Here is a 20,445-nt window from a genome sequence, read left to right on the forward strand (position 1 = left end):
AAATATTACGAGTGTAGGAGGTCAAATTAGAGCCCCGGGCCCAGTGCAGTCTGGAGATTAAAAAAAACATGATTTCTTACACTGAAAACAATTGTTATTTATTTTTTTAAAGTGAAGGACAGGATACTAATACATTATGTCAGTTAAACTCATGTAGGGTTAAGGGGAAATTGTTGCTTTAAGTACAAGTTTTGAATACGTTTTACAATGACTCGTCTGCTTAGCTGTGTATGCATGCACAGTTGTTGTAGCAATGAGGAACTATAATCACTCCCAGAATTAAATGTAATATGCTAATGTTATGTGCATTACCGTAGAAACACCTGCAGTATAATTTGCTTGTTAAGAATAGTAGGTTTTTGTTTCACTAGTTTAGGAAAGATGTTCTCCCACCAGGAAGCATTAGCGACAAGCATTGGTTCATTAGGCGTATAGACATTTGTGTGCTTCTCAGATTGCAACGTTTTTTACGTTTTGTAAACTACATTCTACTTTGGGTTATAAAGAAAAGTTGAAGCAAGAGCAGGACGTCCCCACTCGAAAACATAGCCCATCAACAACATGAATGCTTCATTATTGCAGACTAGAGAAACACAACGTTTCAGGACCGACGAGGTTGTGTTTCTGCTGCTGCTTGCAATGAATAAGTATTCGTGTCTTTGACAATTTGTGTTGGTGGTTCCTGGAGGAGTGCTGCTGTATCTCTTTTTTCTATAGATATGCTAGCACCAGAGGGGTTGCGTTACAGACAACCAGTGCCATGAAAACAGTAAGGACGCAGTCACTGTGAAGTGAACGTCTGCCTATTAGAGATGAGCAAACTTTAGGCCCAAGCGAACGTTGAAAATGTCGCCCTTTTTCGCGCCGCAACAAAGTTTGCTTTAGATCCAAAAGTTCACACGAAGTTTGCTTAACGCTAAAACGATGAAGGGAATTGCAGGTTTGATTAACTTAAATTACTTTTGCAATTCGATCAATCTTGCATAAAAAAAATTAAAAAAAAAAAACTTTTAAGTCGTGGGGCTGCTTTTTCGACACTTGGAAAAAGTTATATCTTGTATGATTTGGGCTGTTTAGATAGATCTTTTCTCTCCAAGAGTTCTAGCAAAATATCGGCAGGTTTTGCAAACTTTGGGAAAGTACAGAGCTTGAAACTGCAGAGAAGCGAATCTTGCCAGATTTGCACCTCACCAGAGGCCGCACATCCTTGTGTATTCTTACATAGAAACATGGATAGGTGGATAACTGGATGCTGAATAAATACTGTATGTCCAGTACAACCACGTGAGAATAGATGATCCAAGGCACTGCGGATTTTCCATAGAATTTATTGTGTCAGAACAGCACGACGTTTCAACCTTCTAAGAGGTCTTTTTCAAGTGACCTCACTGAAGGTCCATTTTGCCGCCTTACAAGTGCTCTCCTCTTCCTTCTGTCCACGTGCTCATATCTCTCTGCTCATCTCTCTGCCCGTCCGTCGCGTGCCATCGTTTTTTTTTTTTTCAAACATTCAATTCAATGCTTTATTGACTACCAGACATAGACACACTTATTAATCACACTCACACTCATACTTATTAATACATAATTAATCATAAAGAATTATTAATAACAAATTAGTAATAAAGAATTATTAATAAAGAATTATTATTAATACATCATTATTAATAAATAATTATTACTTAATAAAGAATAATAAATAATTATATATTTATAAATTATACAATATAATTAAAATAATAATTATAATAAACTATATCACATAGGAATTGAACCCAGGACCCTTTCATATGTTGGTTAAGAGTTCTACCTCTGCACCACAGAAGCTGTGTGATGTCATAGACATCTAGACATAAACTTAAGATTTAACATCGACATGTACCCTGTGGCAATGTGTTGTAGCGGATAAATATATTTATAGGTTCTGTCTTGTCACACCAAGCCTATGGTGTAGAGGTAAGAGGCAAGGCATTGGTATCAGAAGGTCCCGAGTTCAATCCCTGCATGTGTTTTGTACAAAATGTATTAATGTTTAATTGTGTGTCTATGTCTGGTAGTCAATAAAGCATTGAATTGAATGTTTGCAAAAAAAAAAAACGATGGCACGCGACGGGCAGAGAGAAGTGCACGTGGACAGCAGGAAGAGGAGAGAGATGAGCACGTGGACAGGACAGCTGGAAGAGGAGAGCGTAAGGCGGCAAAATAGAGGATTTGAGATGTAGGTAAGGCTTTCATGGAGGCTTTCAATTCCATGCCATGCTCAGACCGCGTTATAAGCGAATTCGCGTTGTAGTGGATCGCGCTATAACGGGGTTGAGCTGTATCTTTACCTTATTTTTCTTGCTGTGCAGCATTACTATCTATTACTCAGTACGGCCACGTAACAGGACCCAAATGTAGTCAAATACAATCAAGTCCCATTAAAGTACATGCAGCAAAGTGCTAGAATATGAGGAATTACATAAATTACTATTATATTTAAATTTTTAAAAAAAAGACTATAAAAATGAATGAAAAAGTGACGTAGACAAGGTAAACCGCAATATACTTGGACTTGGTTCAACTTCTGAGACCAGGTAAATACAATTATCAAACATTCCTCTGTATAAAACTTTCACAATCCACATGATAACCTATATATCAAAACAAAATCACCCCCAAAACACACACATGCAATTCTGTATGTCGTTTCTGTATTACTACTGTCTTTATTATAGTACCATTAAGGAGCACTATTTTTAACTGCCAACATTCTATGCTGCCACGTCTCAGAATAGTCAAGGAATTTATACTGATTCATTGTCTGGTGGTTGGAAGCCAATGAGCAAGCCATTTCTAATCCCCTTTAGGATTTATCGTGCTAGACGTTCCAATGATAGAGTTGTTAATTTAGCTTTTTAAACAAATGACAATACCGCCCTTATATTCCACCATATCATCAATGGTAGGTTAGGGCAAAACCAGGGTCTTAGATGTTGATCACACCGATCTTGCTTTTAACTTTATGTACATGCATTTTAGACTTCTTTGTAAAAAATAATAACTTTATATAGTGCTTTGCTCCCAATGGGACTCAAAGTACATCCCAGTTACAAAAAGGGAAAACATTCTTAGAAACAAGACCAAAGGCAAAGAAAGATACAATACATAACGGGACGGTACTGTAGCTATTAAATGCCGGACAGGTTGTGGTTAATTCATTAAATGCCTGGGTAAACAGGTAGGGCTTGTTTTTATAGATTTCCAAAGAGGGAGCCTCCCTAACTGTACCAGGCAGACTGTTCAGACCTGATTCATTATAATTCAAGCACCATTGCATTTTAATGAATTACTGAGCCCTGCATCTAGCAGTTTATCAACACTTGGTTGTTTGACGCCACTCTTTTTTTGTTGGTTTTCTTTCCAAATTAAAAGTGTTGTTGTTATGTTACTTTTTGTTTACATGTGAAGGAAATGTTTGCACCTGTTGGTACTTGCAGAATTTGTAATGATATGTAGTATCTGCAGAATCATTATAGCTGTGAATACTGCAGATAAAGTACTAATTGATTGTGTACAAAATGTAGTGTAATCTGACGGAATGTACCAGCTAACGACTGCTGTGATTTTGATTTGGTTTTGACCTTATTCAACCCAACCACCCGCAGAAAGGCTAAGTTACCACATGGTACAGATTCACCCCCGGGGGGTTTTCCAATTCACACCAATTCAAGGAGTGTCAGGAATGAAAAAAGGGGGACTAATAATGACGCCATGCAGACAATCCAAACTTGTATGCACTGCCAACCATTTAACGTAAACATATTTTACCTTAAAGGGGCTGGGAATTAATCATGAGCACACAATTGAAACACAGAATACCACCTCTGTTCTGTGTCACCCACGTGCCATTGCATTAATTTATATGTCTACAATATATCCGTGCTGCTGTACACTCTGCAGAAAAAGAGCCTGAACACTGGATATTCAGTTGGCAACTCCTGATATCAGAATACATATATGTGAGTTAATATACAAATGTGTATTTACATAAATATATACACATAAATAGAAAATGTTAGTTTTGTTTTATTCATTTCTGATTAATTCATTTTGTTGTACTTTAACTCAAACAAGTGCCTTATTGGTTCTGTTTAAGTTCATACTGTACTTTGGATTCAGAGCAAGGTCCCTTGTGAACTGACTTATATTCACAGAGTTATAATGGCTCTTATGTGGATCAAGACGACATTTGCATTTAGCGTCAATAGCTTTGTCATATTGGAGAAGGCGTCCTTTGAAATGGTTTATGAAAGCTTAACAGGAGCAGGCTAGTGGTTTCTGAAATGGATACAAGTAAGCCAGGAAATAGGATACAGTACAGTATAAAGACAGACGAATACATTCCTTGCACTAACCACATCCCAGGTTTGAACTGTCAAAGCTTCGTATACTTATACCTTTATTAAAAAGTTGCCCTATTGTATGTCTTGACGCACTCATTTCTACAAATGTGATGTTAATATATATTGATGTGGCAAACAAATGCAGTGGAGTTTCTTCAAGCATTAAAAGTATTAAGGAGCTGATAGCCACCCCCAAAATAGCTTTCATACTTAAACTGTTCTACAATATTCCCCTTAAACCTGAATCAATATTTCTCAGGCAGGATTGAAGCCTGCGATATATCTAAGTAAAGGTAAGTTGGAAACTAGCGCATAACAAGAAATAATTTAAGATGAAGAGTTGACTTTTGCTGCTTAGCTCTTGGTGTATAGGAAGTTACTCTGACAGCTGTCTCTGAGGTTTTAATGAAGTGTTCCTTTTAAATTGATATGGCCACCTGTACAGTGTTGGGTTATTGAAAATTATTTTCTACACTGTTATTCCAGAGACAGTGTGAAGCAAAGTATTGCTGTGACAGGTTTTAGAAAGAGGAAGCTACTTACAGATTTCATTCACATAATTGATGAGATGTGAAATTGGTTCACTTTGTGTTTGCCCTGCAGCTTGTTCTAACTCCACTTTTTGGGGGGGGGAATGAATGAAATGGAAAGAAATTTCAGATGGGAAAATCTTCAAAGTGTTAACAGAGAATCATGCTATCCCCCCCCCTAATGATTTAATGGGGAAGCAGGGTATCATAGATTTGTGGAAACCCAGTGTCGGAGTATGAGACTCGTGAATGTTACAGCTGCAAAGTTCCATAATGGAAAATAACCAAACCTATTATTTGGGACAATGAATCACACACATTTTGTCCCAGATCCACAAACCTCCGTTAAGTCACTTAATGCAATGTCTTTAACCTAACTTTACATTGCGTTATTGGCCTCTGATGTAACATTAAGTTGTGTTTGCTCCTGGAAAGAACATTGCATTAACTGTAGTGATATTTACATGCAAATTTGTTGTTTTATTGTATATAAATATATATATATATATCCACAATATTGCTGCATAGTACCTAACAATACTTTTATTACAGTAGGCGATACCTAATTTTATTGTTACTCGCATCCGTACCTTGTAATTTGACTTTTACGGGGCTTGGATGGGTGTACCACCAGTTAGGCATGCGTTAAATAATATAACGTAAATTACAGCGTTATTTCCCTGTACTTAACTTTAGTTAAACACCTATTTATAGTTTTTCTTTATTTTTTACTTTATTAATAGGTCTGGATTGGAGTAAAGATAAGATATAGTTAACACCACGTTATTAGAAAATATCACAAGGACAGGCTACAATACCGTGGTGTTATGCCTATGCTAATGAGACAAACGTTGTCTTTGTGCATATAATTAGCTTTGCGGATATATATTAACCTCAGGGAAAATAACGTATGTTCCCGATTTAGGTAACGTGATGTTTTGAGTCCGGATTTAACAGAGCTTTGTGGATCTGGCGCTTTGTGTGTTAAAACCAGAGACAGCACATAAAAAACACAGACAAAGCTCAGTTTTAGCACATCCAGTGAAAATCATACACGGGGTTCAATAGGAGCTTGTTAGGTGTCCAGTATATTTTACAATTGTGTTTCAGCTAGTCCTGGCTGATTGGAGGTTGGCAACCTCCTACTTAATTTAAGCTCACCCCCTCCCACATTTAAATGGTTAAGGGCTCACTCCATAGCAGCTTCCACACAGGGGAACTTGTTTGCTTGCAGGATGGTTGTGACAACTCTAATTCAGAGTGCTTTTCCTGGTAATGCACAGGTTAATAAAGGCTTCAATCAGACTTAGAACTTTGCAACTAATATTGACAGATTTACTATAAATCATTCTTCCTGTTATTACACAGGTTATTAAGAATTTATATTAGCGTTAGGGACCCCTGAATTGTGGTCTGCCGTGACGTTGGCTCAGGGGCTTACAACAATTTTGGCCAAAAATGTCAAACTAAAAGACCATTTTACTTAATAGATATTTATACATATATATTTAGGCACTGTACCGTGTATGATTTTCACTGGATGTGCTAAAACTGAGCTTTGTCTGTGTTTTTTATGTGCTGTCTCTGGTTTTAAATATATATTGCCATGCTCAGTAGCACTCCTCTGTGACACTCATATGCTTATATATATGTTGTGGTTATTTTGGGGGTTCAATAGGAGCTTGTTAGGTGTCCAGTATATTTTGCTTTGTGTGTTAACCAAGGAATATCAATTCATATACAAACTAAGTGCATTGACCTATGTTTGAAATTAATTTGCTATGACTAAGACTAGGGGTGGCTTGGAGTCTTGCACGTTGATATGGAAGATTCTAGTTTCCACTTAGAAATTTAAGATTCTAGTTTCCTCCTAGAAATTGGTCCTACTGCACTTGATGGCTTGAAAGTAGGGGCAACGTGCCATGTTCTGTATACTAGCAAATTGGAACTCTGGCTCTATTTTTTTTTTTTTACATTGGATTGAAGCAGGGGGTCTCCGGATCTGAAATGAATGGGGTTCAACTCCAGAGACCCCTTGCTTCCGGATATACTTACCTCCGAAGGGGGTGCCGGTAGACGCTCCGGCTGAACTAGCTGGGGTTTAAAGCTCCCGAACCTGATGGCGTCACGGCTTCCTATTGGCCAGCAGGAACCTGGATATTTAAAAAAAGAAGCCATTACTTTATCCCTGCAATGCCAGCAAGCTAAGCCAGAATGGCTACCGTCACCCCCTACAGAGGTAAGTATCTCTGGAAGCAGGAGGTCCGTAGAGATGAAATGAATAGGGTTCATCTCTGGAGAACCCCTGCTTAAATCCCGTGTTAAAAAAAAAAAATGTTGGGATAAGCACTTGGATTGCCGCTTTAACACATTTAATTTGATAGCATACAAGTTTTTTTTGTTTTTTTTTAACTTCAGTCAACTTCATTTTAATAGGATGGGAAAATATTTTGCCGGAGGACGGCTTGTGACTGCCAAAATCCCAGCGTCGATCTCTTCTGCTGCCCAGAGTGTGACACCAGGGTGACCAGCCAGTGTTTGGATCAAAATGGGCATAAACTATACCATAGTGGAGACAACTGGACATACAGCTGTCAGCAGTGCCGCTGTCTGGTAAGGCACGAGAATGAGATTTTCATATATATTTCAGTTTTAATAGGTTGAAAACAGTCTATGTCACATTAGAATCCATTTGTTAAGATCATAGTGCTTTGGCAGCAAACTGAATGAAGCACTGTAGACGAACCATTTGGGTGAGGGTCTGTAGATGACCATGTACAGTCAGTCTTGGCTTCCCAGCTCCTACGGCCAGGCCAGGTCAAAGTGTAACCTACCAGATATGTTGGAACTGATCCCAATTAGCAATTTCGTAAACATTTTGTGGGTTGTTTCAATTAAAAAAAAGGTGAAATATGTTGAGAAAATGGCAACATTTCTCTTTTGAAATAAATAAAATTAACAAAATGTAAATATTGCATCACACATGACAAATGTAACCTTGCACATAAGGGTAATATGAACCTCCATATTTATTTGGGTGGACATTGCTGTTTTTGTAACTTTCCCCCCCCAAAAAAACTTGAACATTTCACGGAGTTAAAAAAAACTTTTGCAAACAGTTTGCACATCTCTAGAAGTGTGAGATGTCATAGGAACGGAAGCTGACCAATGTGTTGTGTGTGATAAGTTCCAATTTGAACTCCGTAGGAAGGGGAAGTGGACTGTTGGCCTCTGGTGTGCGCAGATTTGAGCTGCGAGTACACGACGATCTCCGAAGGTGAATGCTGCCCACGTTGCGTCAGTGACCCGTGTTTAGCGGATAACATCACCTATGACATCAGAAGAACCTGCCAAGATACTCATGGAATTACACGACTCAGCGGCTCTGTATGGACGATGGTTGGTTCTCCATGTACAGCCTGCAAATGCAAGGTAAAATAATAATGTATAACTGGTGTAATAGAAAGCCCAATATAGAAAACACAACGGAAACCGCAACTGTTTTCATAACTTAAGGCCAGCATGTGCTCTGATAGTATGCGTCTTAGTAAGTAAACTCGATTGAATCTTTCCACAAGGAACTGAAGAATTCCAGCACATATATATATGAAACAAAAGGCACAAACCGAAAATAGGTGGATGGAAAATAGTTAAAAACCATCTACAAGGAAATAGATACCATTTATTTATAAAAATGTTTTACCAGGAAGTAATACATTGAGAGATTCCTCTCGTTTTCAAGTATGTCCTGAGTACAGAGTTATAAAAAATTCTCTCTCTCTCTCTCTCTCTTATATATATATATACTAGCTGAGAGACCCGACGTTGCCCGGGATGTAATGTTCCCGCTCCTCTCTGTCTCCTCTCTCCACCCCCCTCTCTCTGTTTGTCCCCCATTCACATCAATCCAGTCCCCCCCCTCCCTCCTTTACAGCTCTGTTTGTCTCCCTTTACAGCTTCATGCAGTGTGTGCGTCAGTCAGTCAGTGTGTGTGTGTGTGCGTGTGCGTCAGTGAGTCTGACGCAGAAACACAAACACACACACACAGACTGAGTGACGCACACACACACACACACACACACACACACACACACACAGACACACACACACTGTCAGTGTGTGTGTGCGCCAGTCAGTGTGTGTGTGTGCACCAGTCAGTGTGTGTGTGTGTGTGTGCCAGTCAGTGTGTGTGTGTGCGCCAGTCAGTGTGTGTGTGTGCGCCAGTCAGTGTGTGTGTGCGCCAGTCAGTGTGTGTATGTGCGCCAGTCAGTGTGTGTGTGTGCGCCAGTCAGTGTGTCTGTGCGTGCGCCAGTCAGGGTGTGTGTGCGTGCGTCAGTCAGGGTGTGTGCGTGCGTCAGTCAGGGTGTGTGTGTGCGTGCGTCAGTCAGGGTGTGTGTGTGTGCGTCAGTCAAGGTGTGTGTGCGTGCGTCAGTCAAGGTGTGTGTGTGCGTGCGTCAGTCAGGGTGTGTGTGTGTGTGCGTCAGTCAGGGTGTGTGTGCGTGCGTCAGTCAGGGTGTGCGCGTGCGTCAGTCAGGTTGTGTGTGCGCGTGCGTCAGTCAGGGTGTGTGTGCGCGTGCGTCAGTCAGGGTGTGTGTGCGCGTGCGTCAGTCAGGGTGTGTGTGCGCGTGCGTCAGTCAGGGTGTGTGTGCGTGCGTCAGTCAGGGTGTGTGTGTGTGCGTCAGTCAGTATGTGTGTCTCAGGTGTGTGCGTTAGTCAGGGTGTGTGTACGCGCATCAGTCAATGTGTGTGCGCGGGCACCATTCAGTGTGTGTCAGGCAGTCAGTGTGTGTGTGCCTCAGTCAGTGTGCGTCAGTCAGTGTTTGCGTGCGGCAGTGAGTGGGTGAGTGGGTGAGTGTCTGTGTGTGACTGTGTTTCAGTCAGTGTGTGTCAGTCAGTGTGTGACTGTGTGTCAGTCAGTGTGTGTCAGTCAGTGTGTGACTGTGTGTCAGTCAGTGTGTGTCAGTCAGTGTGTGACTGTGTGTCAGTCAGTGTGTGTCACTGTGTGTGTGTGTACCTCCTTGCGCCAGCCGGTGCTCCCGTCCGCGGGGGGGGGGGGTTGTGTGTGTGTGGGGGGGTGTTGTGTGTGTGTGTGGGGGTGTTGTGTGGGGGGGGATGTGTGGAGGGGGGGGTTGTGTGGAGGGGGGGAGGTTACCTCCTTGCGCCCCCGGTGCTCCCGGCTCGGCCGCGGGGGGGGTTGTGTGTGGTGGGGGGAGGTTACCTCCTTGCGCCCCCGGTGCTCCCGGCTCGGCCGCGGGGGGGGTTGTGTGTGGTGGGGGGGGGAGGTTACCTCCTTGCGCCCCCGGTGCTCCCGGCTCGGCCGCGGGGGGGGTTAACTGCCTGCTGGCGCTCCCGGCGGTAAGACGATGAGAAGAGCTGAGTGAGCAGGCGGCGGGAGTTTTGCTGGCGGCGGGAGTTTTGATGGCGGCGGGAGTTTTGATGGCGGCGGGAGTTTTGATGGCGGCGGGAGTTTTGCTGGCGGCGGGAGTTTTGATGGCGGTGTGTGAGAGGTGAGGTGGAGGAGGCTTGGCGCCGGGGAGGCTGAGGTTTGCGGTGAGGGGGGGCGGGAGGTTTGCCGTTAGGGGGGGCGGGGGGTTTGCGGTGAGGGGGGGCAGGAGGTTTGCGGTGAGGGGGGGCGGGAGGTTTGCGGTGAGGGGGGGCGGGAGGTTTGCAGTGAGGGGGGCACACACACACACACACACACACACACACGACAGGAGTGAGAGGTGGTGGAGAGTGGGACTGGCGCAGATCCGAGGAGAGTGAGTGAGTGACTGTGTGTGTGTGTGTCTCTCCTTTGGCCCGTCACTCCGCCTCAGGCCAATGAGAGGTGTGCAGGGGCGGGCAGGCGGGCCAAGGGAGCAATCTCATTGGCCTGGCCCAAGGTCCAATGGGATTGCCGCTAGGGACACAGGGAGGGACACAGGGAGACACATACAGACATAGAAACATATGACTGTTTGAGAAATATATAGTAGATAGATACATATATATATATATATATATATATATATATATATATATATATATATATATATATATATATATATATAAACAACATTACCATTCTTTCGTCCGGTAAAGAAAGACTGCACTCGGTTCAGTAATCATGAAAAACTGTATTGGGCATCTGAATAGAAAAGATAAGTCACCCAATCCGACGTTTCGGTCCTGGAATAGGACCTTTCTCAAGGGGGTGCCAGACAAGCACCTGTCTATATGAACCAGTACATTGAGTGCAAGCTGTGATGTTTGTTTTTATATATATATATATATATATATATATATATATATATATATATATATATATATATATATATATATATATATATATTATAATAAAGGCACCCCCTTGAGAAAGGTCCTATTCCAGGACCGAAACGTCGGATTGGGTGACTTATCTTTTCTATTCAGATGCCCAATACAGTTTTTCATGATTACTGAACCGAGTGCAGTCTTTCTTTACTGGACGAGAGAATGGTAATGTTGTTTTTCTATTATTTGAGACTAGCACCTGTCTGTATGAACCAGTACATTGAGTGCAAGCTGTGATGTTTGTTTTTATATATATATGTGTATATATATATATATATATATATATATATATATATATATATATATATATATATATATATATATATATATATCACATACTGCTCAAATGGAAGCATCAAATATAATGAGCTCAAAAAAAAAGGACTGGGGGACTTTATGTTGAAACAAAATCAATAAATCAATTCCCCAGTGGTGCTAAGAGGTAAACAAATACACACAGACCAAGAAACAGAACCACAAGAAAAGCCCAGTATTCAAACAAAGTGCAACAATAATAGAAAATCACATGAAAACACCAAAAGACAGATTCCCTGAATAAATCTACCCCATATTTAGTATCTAGCTTGTAATATAATTTCCTGTGTTTAATATCGGCATTTTCTGAGGAAGCAATCTATCTAAAATAGTGCACATAACGTTTATTTAATTGGTACATCTTCAGTCTGACCAGTATGCATTTTAGGCCAGATTTACTAAACGGGAATTTTGCAGCCCCCAAGAGAATATGCAGTAAGAGGACTTCAGGCTTAACACCACTTAGTAAATGTGGCTTTGTTCTTTCCTAATGGTGAATTTGCAGTGATATGTTCACTTTTAGTTTGAAATGCGATGGTCACTATTGCAGAACATTGCATTAGAATTGTGATTAAGTTGAGTTCTGCTAACCTAGGCTTTTTACACACCCTAGTGAGAACATCAATTTTTCGCTGATAATTTCAGAATTCTAAAAAACACCTTTTTTTTAATGAAAGCCGTTTTGCAGAAGCTCTATAGTGCTGTGTTATATAAAATGCTGTAAGAAGTATTTTGTAGGGATTTTCATCTGTATAATGTGGCAATGTAGGCTCTGCTATTTCTCATGGGCTTGCACTTACGGCCTTCCTGCTGCTCTAGGTTTATATCCAGAGAGACTTCTGCTTTCATGTTTGCAAACAAATCCCTTCGTCGTGTTTTTCCTGGGCTAGAATTATTATTTTTTTAAATTGTGGGGAACATATGCAAAAACAAATAAATAAGAACATGAGTGGGTGTGCAGATCTGTCATTAGGATCGTATGTAATGTAAGTCCCCTCTCTATCCACCTTTAAGACCCACCTTAAGACACACTTGCTTAAAGAAGCATATGAATAGCACTGTGGCTATTCTGAACACATGGCACATAAAGCTTGGCCCCCTGCAGATGCACTTACCAGAACTCCCTCCTCCTGTCTCTGTACGTTCTCCCTACCTACCAATTAGACTGTAAGCTTCTCGGAGCAGGGACTCCTCTTCCTTAATGTCTAAAGCACGTTTCCCATGATCTGTTATTTATATTATCTGTTATTTATTGGATTACCACATGTATTACTGCTGTGAAGCGCTATGTACATTAATGGCGCTATATAAATAAAGACATACAATACAATACATGCATTTATATATCACAAGTGTTATATAGAGACAAGGACTTTAAAGAGAAGTAAGATAGAACTGATAACTTTAATAGCTAACTCGTGGTTAAAGAGAGCAACCACAAAGGTCCCTTCTTCAGGCATACCATTGGATAAATAAAGTCAAACACATTGTGAAAGCCAAGGCAAGTTGCCACAGGGACACTAGTACCTTCCCCTATAGGTCTGTAAGTACGTTACGAATGGAGAAGAAGTAGTGGAGAAGGAGCGGCTCAGTGAGCAAAGACACTGACTGGCACCGAGTTTGAACCTGGTTCAATTCCCGGTGTTGGCTCCTTGTGACCTTGGGCAAGTCACTTTATCTCCCTGTGCCTCAGGCACCAAAAACAGATTGTAAGCTCCACAGGGCAGGGACCCGTGCCTGCAAAATGTCTCTGTGAAGCGCTACGTAAAACTAGCAGCCCTTTACAAGAACATGCTATTATTATTATTTATTATTATTAAGTAGACCTTTGTAGGGCATAGTTCAGAATGTAATGCAGAACTCCCTCTACCCCTCAACTACCCTCCCCATTTTTTGATACACGTGATTGGGACCAGTGGTCCTCCCAAGTTTTACCATGCTATTCTCAGCTCTGGGGGCCCTCTGGTTCCCAAGATAACCACTGGCGAACTTCCAGTTACTTGGTTTTTTAAAGTGGATTTTAATGGCCACCTCATAGGAAGCTACAACCAATGATGTTGCGGCTTCTTATTGGCCTGAGATTTGGCATCCATTTTGTTCCTCTTGGAGGAAGATTTAAACTAGCTAACTTCACTGGTAATTATCTCAGGCAATGGGAAGTCACGGGAGCTGAAACTAGCACGGTTCAGCTCCAGGAGAGCTTCACTTCGGATCCTATAAAAAAAAGTGCGGGGCGGGGGGAGAATTGCAGCTTTACGTTTAGGAACAGAAGACAAGCAAAAGAGTGGAAGAACAAGAGGAAAAAAAGGAGTGTGTTCAACAGTACCAAAAAATGCAGAAAAGTCAAGAATACAAAATAGGGGAACAACTTTTGACTTTGGGTAAGAACATTTTAAACAGATATGACTATTAAATGGGAGTCAATGAAAGTGGACATTGAGAAAAATGTATTGATTGATTGAGTCATCAAGATGTTGAGTAAGATAGGTTGATAGTGGGCAAGTTATTCAAATGAATGCATATCGTCATTGTAGAGGTGAAACTCATTAAGTGCATTTTTTACCTTTTTGTTAAGAAAATAGGCTTAGTGAAGAAATAAATTCTAAGGACTCATTAAAGACACTTAATCATCAGCACAACCTGCAGAACTTGTCATAGCACAATACCTTCTTTTTAAAATAAAGATTTTGTCCTGTCAAAAGGAACATTTAAATCGCCTTCTCCGCAGTACACAAAGAATGTAGTTAATGACTTTTACCTCTAAGAAATTAAGTATTAGGATTTTGCTTGAAGGCAGATGGGAAAAATGTGGAAGGGGGATCACTCAAGGGCTGTAACTTGATGTACTAATTTATCATTGCTTACATAATCATTTAATATGTTAACATTGATGGAATAAAGCATATGGGAACATCTGGCACTAAATGGGCTTGAGAAACATTTGAAAGAAAATATCTGTACTCAAGTGTTGATATACTAAATCGTTAGCAGCATTCATGTTCTAAATTATGATAAGCACAGGAAAGTTAACCAGTTTTACATCATGTTTCAGAGGTTTAGGCCGCTCCCCAGTATTCAGTAAGTGTTAGGGCAGCCTAAGGTGTCTTACAGCCCATTTACTTAAATAGGCCTGGTAAGTTATGGCTTGGTAAGTTGCCCTATGGGTTCGCTGCACTTAGTATATTTGGCAGATTCAAATGAGTGGGACTAAATCTTTTCCAGCATAGGGAAGGGGCTTCACAACTAGAGATGAGCGAATATTTTTTGGGAAATTGGATCCGCATCGGATCGGCCGGTTCCTTTGATCCGCTGAAATCCACGGACCAATGTCAAAAATGGCGATTCGCGTTTTGAGGATTTTTTTAAATTGTTATCACCAATACACTCCGCGGATTACGCAACCCGTGGACGGATTGCTGAATCTACTGATTGGATTGTACAAATCCGTCCACGGGTTGTATCCAATGGCGGATTTTGATGAATCCGCACGGATTGGAACCGCCCAAATCCGTTTGCGAATTTTACACCACGAAACGGGATTTTGGGGGTAACGTCAGGAAAAATCCGGGAAACAGATTTAGGCAGATTCGTCCGCCTCTATTCACAACCTATTGAATGAGAGCTTAAGTCTAACAGAATAGAATGAGTTTTAGACTCAGTAGCGGTCAGTGACGGAGCGCATGCTTGAATTGCAAAATGTGATCCCTCTTTGCAAAAGGAACCTCACGATGTATCTGTATTTTTTTCTCTTTGCACAGAATGGAAGTGTTTGCTGCTCAGTGGATTTAGAATGTCTTCACAATAACTGAAGTTCTAAATATAGGACTCTCATGGCAGAGGAAATCTGATGCAGTTCCCATCGATAATGGAGTGTGTGTGTGTACGAGTCCGTGTTTTATACAACAGACAATTACCAAAGTCTCCGTGAAGAGGAAGATGTTTGGGAGTTGCCTTGGGACCTTCCACTATGTTCATCCTCGCTAGCCTTTTTTGGGTGACTTACCGTGAAAAACACATAAGGCTAATAGATTAAAGTTCTCAGTGTTGTGAATCACAGACTTTTTACTTGTTACATCGGCAAACACTTTTATTATTTGATGGTAACCTTTGATGTATCTTTTATTTCCCTTTTGCGTATGGACATCATGATAGACAAGCCAACTATTTATTTGGGATCGAAAGTCTACAAAAAAACAAGGCTGTTTGTTGTGTCTCATACATTGCACTCTTAGTTCTGAGGTCCCTGTCTGATGTATTTATGAAAATATGTATGTATGTACAGTCGAAAATTGCATAGTACTTATATTTCACAGCTATCGAACATTGTACATTGTAAAATTCAATTCAACCTGTGTCTCAAAAGAAAATGCAACATCACAAGCTTCTCAAAGTAAGAAACGTGGTCTCTGACAAACTGAAGAACTAGTAACAAGACTTTAACTACAGTATAAATTATATGTTTTTTTTAGCCCTTGTGCTGCTCAACGTACTGGACACATGTTGCTTTAAGATGCCATTCTGGCACCACAAGCTGTGAAGAAATCGGTTGCTAAAATGTGGGAGCCCCACCACCACCTTATGTAGAAATGGGTTCTTCATTTCATTGTGATTTAAATTCATTTCTCCACCTCAGTGCAGTAGAGACATGTATAATGCACTGCAGGTTCGTCTGGCACTATTGTGGTTAAAGCACCAGTTCCTCATCGAAGATGTAACAAAGATAATGAGAGGTGAAGAATACTCACCCAGGTACTGTAACACATCCAGTTCCAAATATGTGGGAGATGTCTTCACATCATAGTCATACTCTCGATCAGGGGTTCCCAACCAGGGGTGTTGGCACCCCCTTTGAGTTACGAAATGAGGATCCTAGGTGTGAGCGGAAGAGGCTTATATAAGGACCCCCCCCCCCCAAAAAAAATGTCCCAAGAGTAATTAAACTAATTAAAAAAAAAAAAAAGTAATGTATTTCAGGTTGTTGGGTTTAGGCATTTCATGCAATTTATTAACATGGAAACGGACTTTGATATTTCATGATTGAGGAAGAAAGAAATTAATTTGCTGTAAGTGCTCAAAAATGCACACTTTATTAAGGTATGCCTGCAAGGTTTTGGAGGGCTTCTTTATGGGGGGGGGGTGCAAGGTTTTGGAGGGCTTCCTAAGGGGGGGGGGGGTGCAAGGGCCACAAAAGGTTGGGAACCATTGCTCTAGATAATAAGATCACTTTGACACTGTGGCTGCGCTAATGCAACCGCGAGGGGAGGGTTTTAAAGCAGCTGTATGAAAATGTAAAAAAGGTGACAATCGTTAATTAGCTATTTTACACCTGGTTTTCTCCAATTTTTTAGCTAAGCGACAGATTCAGAATGAAAAGATATAAAATATATAAAAAATAAATCAATTGGCAATATATTTGGACGACGGAGCTGGTGTTTTAATGGACATAAAAAACTTTGTATACTAAGTTTATATTCTCAAAATATCTCTTGAGAGAGGCAGAGGCATAACTTTTGCCTTTTAGAAGCATTGAGGGTCTGTGTCAGTGGTTTCCAACCTTATTTGGTTAAGGAAGCCTAAGTGAAATTCTGAGGAACCCCCGACCCTCTCTAATAGCACATCTGAGATCAGATGCATTGTAAGGAACCCCAACCTTCTCAAATATCGTGTCTGAGATCAGATGTATTGTAAGGAACCCCAACCTTCTCAAATATCGTGTCTGAGATCAGATGTATAGTAAGGAACCCCAACCCTCTCTAATTGCGTGTCTGAGATCAGATGCATTGTAAGGAACCCCATCCTTCTCAAATATCGTGTCTGAGATCAGATGTATTGTAAGGAACCCCAACCTTCTCAAATATCGTGTCTGAGATCAGATGTATAGTAAGGAACCCCAACCCTCTCTAATTGCGTGTCTGAGATCAGATGTATTGTAAGGAACCCCAACCCTCTCTAATAGCATTGTAAATTCTTCTGTATTTGATACAATTTTCAAATGACCAAAAAATTGCAGGGAACCGTTTAGAGATGTCCGGGGAACACAAGGGTTCCTAGGAACCCTGGTTGAAAAACAGTGGTCTATGTATTGAGGCAAACGGGATGCTCCAGATTTGTCGAAGAAAAAAAATATTTTTTCGAGGGATGGGGTCTTTTCCTTTGATTCATATGGTAGAGATTTGCCAGATAATTGCCCCACTGGCATTTTTGCCTTGACAGACAGACCCTGAAGAATCAAAATAATTGCTAAATACTGTATACAATAGCAAAGTTTGTGATATTCAAAAGGTCTATATTTTGTGAATTCCTCCATGCATTAATTTGAACTCTGCAAAGTGGTAACCGACTTGCTTGCTTTCATGCAGATTTCTTTTTAGGGGAATACAATCGGGAATCTGATGAATAAGGTTACCAATTGGGAAGCTGTGCTCTAATGTTATTTATTTGAAATGTCTTTCAAACACAGTTTTGTGTTTTGAAAATCCCAAATTTGGACTTCATTCTAGGAGGCTGCAAGAATTGGTTATTCAGTCTGGGATTGATGTAATTGTTTGTTTCCAAGGTTCAGAGGTTTGTAATGCTCCGAAAATAAACATTTATTAAAACATTTTGTCATTTGACATCTTACTAACAGTTTTCTTCAACGACTCTATCTGGTTTTTTAATTAATTATTTTTATAATAATGATGTGGGAATTGTAAAAGTTTTAAAGGGAGACGAAACATCAAGCAACTTATTATCCTAGTTCTTCAATTGTATGTATGCATATCTTTGTTTATATAGCTCCCTCCAGGTACATAGCGCTTCACAATACACGTGACGTAATATTATAACACATAGTGGGAATAAGCGCTTCAGACATAAAACAATAGGAAAAGGAGTCCCTGTCCTGCAGAGCTTACAATCTAAGAGGTAAGTGGGGAGAACGTACAGAGACAGTAGGAGGGTGTTATGGTAAGTGCGTCTGCAGGGGGCCAAGGTCAGTGCATATGAGATGTATAGTTTCAGCCGGCAGAGCTACCCATATGCTTCGTTAAAGCGGTGTGTTTTAAGAAAGGTCCTAAAGATGGAGAGAGAAGGTGCCAGATGCTGAGGGGAAGGCATTCCAGAGGTGTGGGGCAGACAGTGCAAGGTTTTAGGCGGGAGAGGGCTTTAACTACAAAAGGGGGTATAACAATATAACAATGCATTGGCCAGGAGTCATCAAAGTTCTAAAATGGGGGGTAGCTGGCATTGTCTTTAATGGCATGTACAATATCACCGGCGAGTATGTGGTAAAACTACCTAGCACTACTGGCCCAGTCTTGTTATATATCTCCCAATTTACAGATTGGTCTTGTAATGAATAATAATTAATGCTAATTACTTTGATCAAATGTGTACAATAAAGCAATGCCTTCATATCAGTACCGTTTTACAGAGCAGTGACATTTTTAACCACAGCTGCAAAATGGACAATGTTGCTTTTTGTCTGAAATCTAATTTTTTTTTAATGCACAGTTGGGCAAAGAACTCCTGCCACCACTTTCAGCCCCAGGCAGATTTGCAATATAATCAAGAGCGCCCCTACTTGTCTTGTTTGAAGTTGGTAACACTACAACCAACTCCTTTGGGTATTTTTAATCCCTAGATTGTGTGATGCCCCCTACAGCATTAATGGGATTAATAATAATAAAGACACTGTACTTATTTAAAAAGTCAGCGGTCGAATTATATTTTAGGCGCATATGTTATTATGAATAAGCAATTTTCTCCTTGATGCAGTGCATCTGTCTTTTTTTCATATGACAAAAGACACATTTGGGAAACCATTTTTTTTAACCCTTTCGGTACCAGAGTGCTCATGCAGATATGGGGCCCCCAATGATGCGAAGTGAGGATGAAGTTCCTCCTTTTTATGTTCAGGCCATGTTCACCATTCTGGGAGTGGTACATTGAAACTCCTTTAAAGCTATAGAAACATGCTGATTTTCTGAGAACGAGGCAAGGGCCACTAGTGTGCCGGTCCTTGGGATGTTTTCAGAATGTCATAAGGCAGGAGTGACCAACTAACAGGTTAGGTTTGAAGGATATCCCCGCTTCAGCACAGGTGGCTCAATCAGTGGCTCACTCAAAGACTGAGCCACCTGTTCTGAAGCAGGGATATCCTTCAAACCTCACCTGTTGGTGGTCCTTGTGGACTGGAGTTGGACCACCCCAGTCACACTCAAGGTGTTGAGTTTATTATATCTTATGCATAGAAAACTTGGGAAGTCCCATTTTTTTAAAATTGTATCTGAACCCAGAGCGGAGTCTCTGTCCCCCAACCTCTATAGACCTTCTGGTTCTCAAGATATTTATGTTGTTTTGTCTCTGTGTTTGACACACACAAAGCTACAAGTATAGCTACTGGCTCACCAATAAAAAGCAGCAACGCCAACTCCCAATGACACTGCATCTTTTATTGGTCGCTTGAGTGAGAATGGCCACGGTGGCAATATTGTGTGCCCAGTGGACAACATTAGTTAAATGTTGAGAACTGAACGATCCCCGGAGTTCAGGGGACCACAGATCAGCTCTGAGGTATCCTCCTTGTCCAGGTAGTAGATAAAAAGAAAATACACCCCCCCCCAGACCACTCTTCCCCCCCCCAGACCACTCTTCCCCCCCCCCCCACATGATATGGACTGCTGCCTATAGGGACTCCTCAAATGCAATGACCACCAAACCATTTTCCTTCTAAAGAGAATGAAACATTCTTACGTCTCTGACGAATGTGATAAAGGTAATAATCATTCTCCATACTTTGCTGTACGAAAATGTGGAATATTTTTTGTCTTGCCTATTTCAGAGCAGAAAAGTACAGCTAAAGGTCACATCTATTTCTAACAGGTCTCAAATGGGCTACTTTGAGTATATTGTCGTCTGTG

At 40.9% G+C, this 20,445-nt stretch overlaps 1 protein-coding gene across 6 annotated transcripts in view; it reads left to right on the forward strand.

The window, feature by feature from the left end:
- NELL1 (neural EGFL like 1) overlaps nt 1-18,172 on the forward strand; it is a 515,249-nt gene extending 497,077 nt beyond the window's left edge. For all 6 annotated transcript variants that reach the window (XM_075567201.1, XM_075567205.1, XM_075567202.1 and 3 more), the window contains 3 exons: nt 7,352-7,528; nt 8,123-8,347; nt 15,301-18,172. In XM_075567201.1, the coding sequence (XP_075423316.1) occupies nt 7,352-7,528; nt 8,123-8,347; nt 15,301-15,351 (453 nt within the window). In that variant the 3' untranslated portion in view covers nt 15,352-18,172. The remainder of the gene's footprint in view (nt 1-7,351; nt 7,529-8,122; nt 8,348-15,300) is intronic.
- Nucleotides 18,173-20,445: the final 2,273 nt, after the last annotated feature.

Source organism: Ascaphus truei, chromosome 12 (assembly GCF_040206685.1).
Source record: "Ascaphus truei isolate aAscTru1 chromosome 12, aAscTru1.hap1, whole genome shotgun sequence".
Classification (NCBI taxonomy): domain Eukaryota; kingdom Metazoa; phylum Chordata; class Amphibia; order Anura; family Ascaphidae; genus Ascaphus; species Ascaphus truei.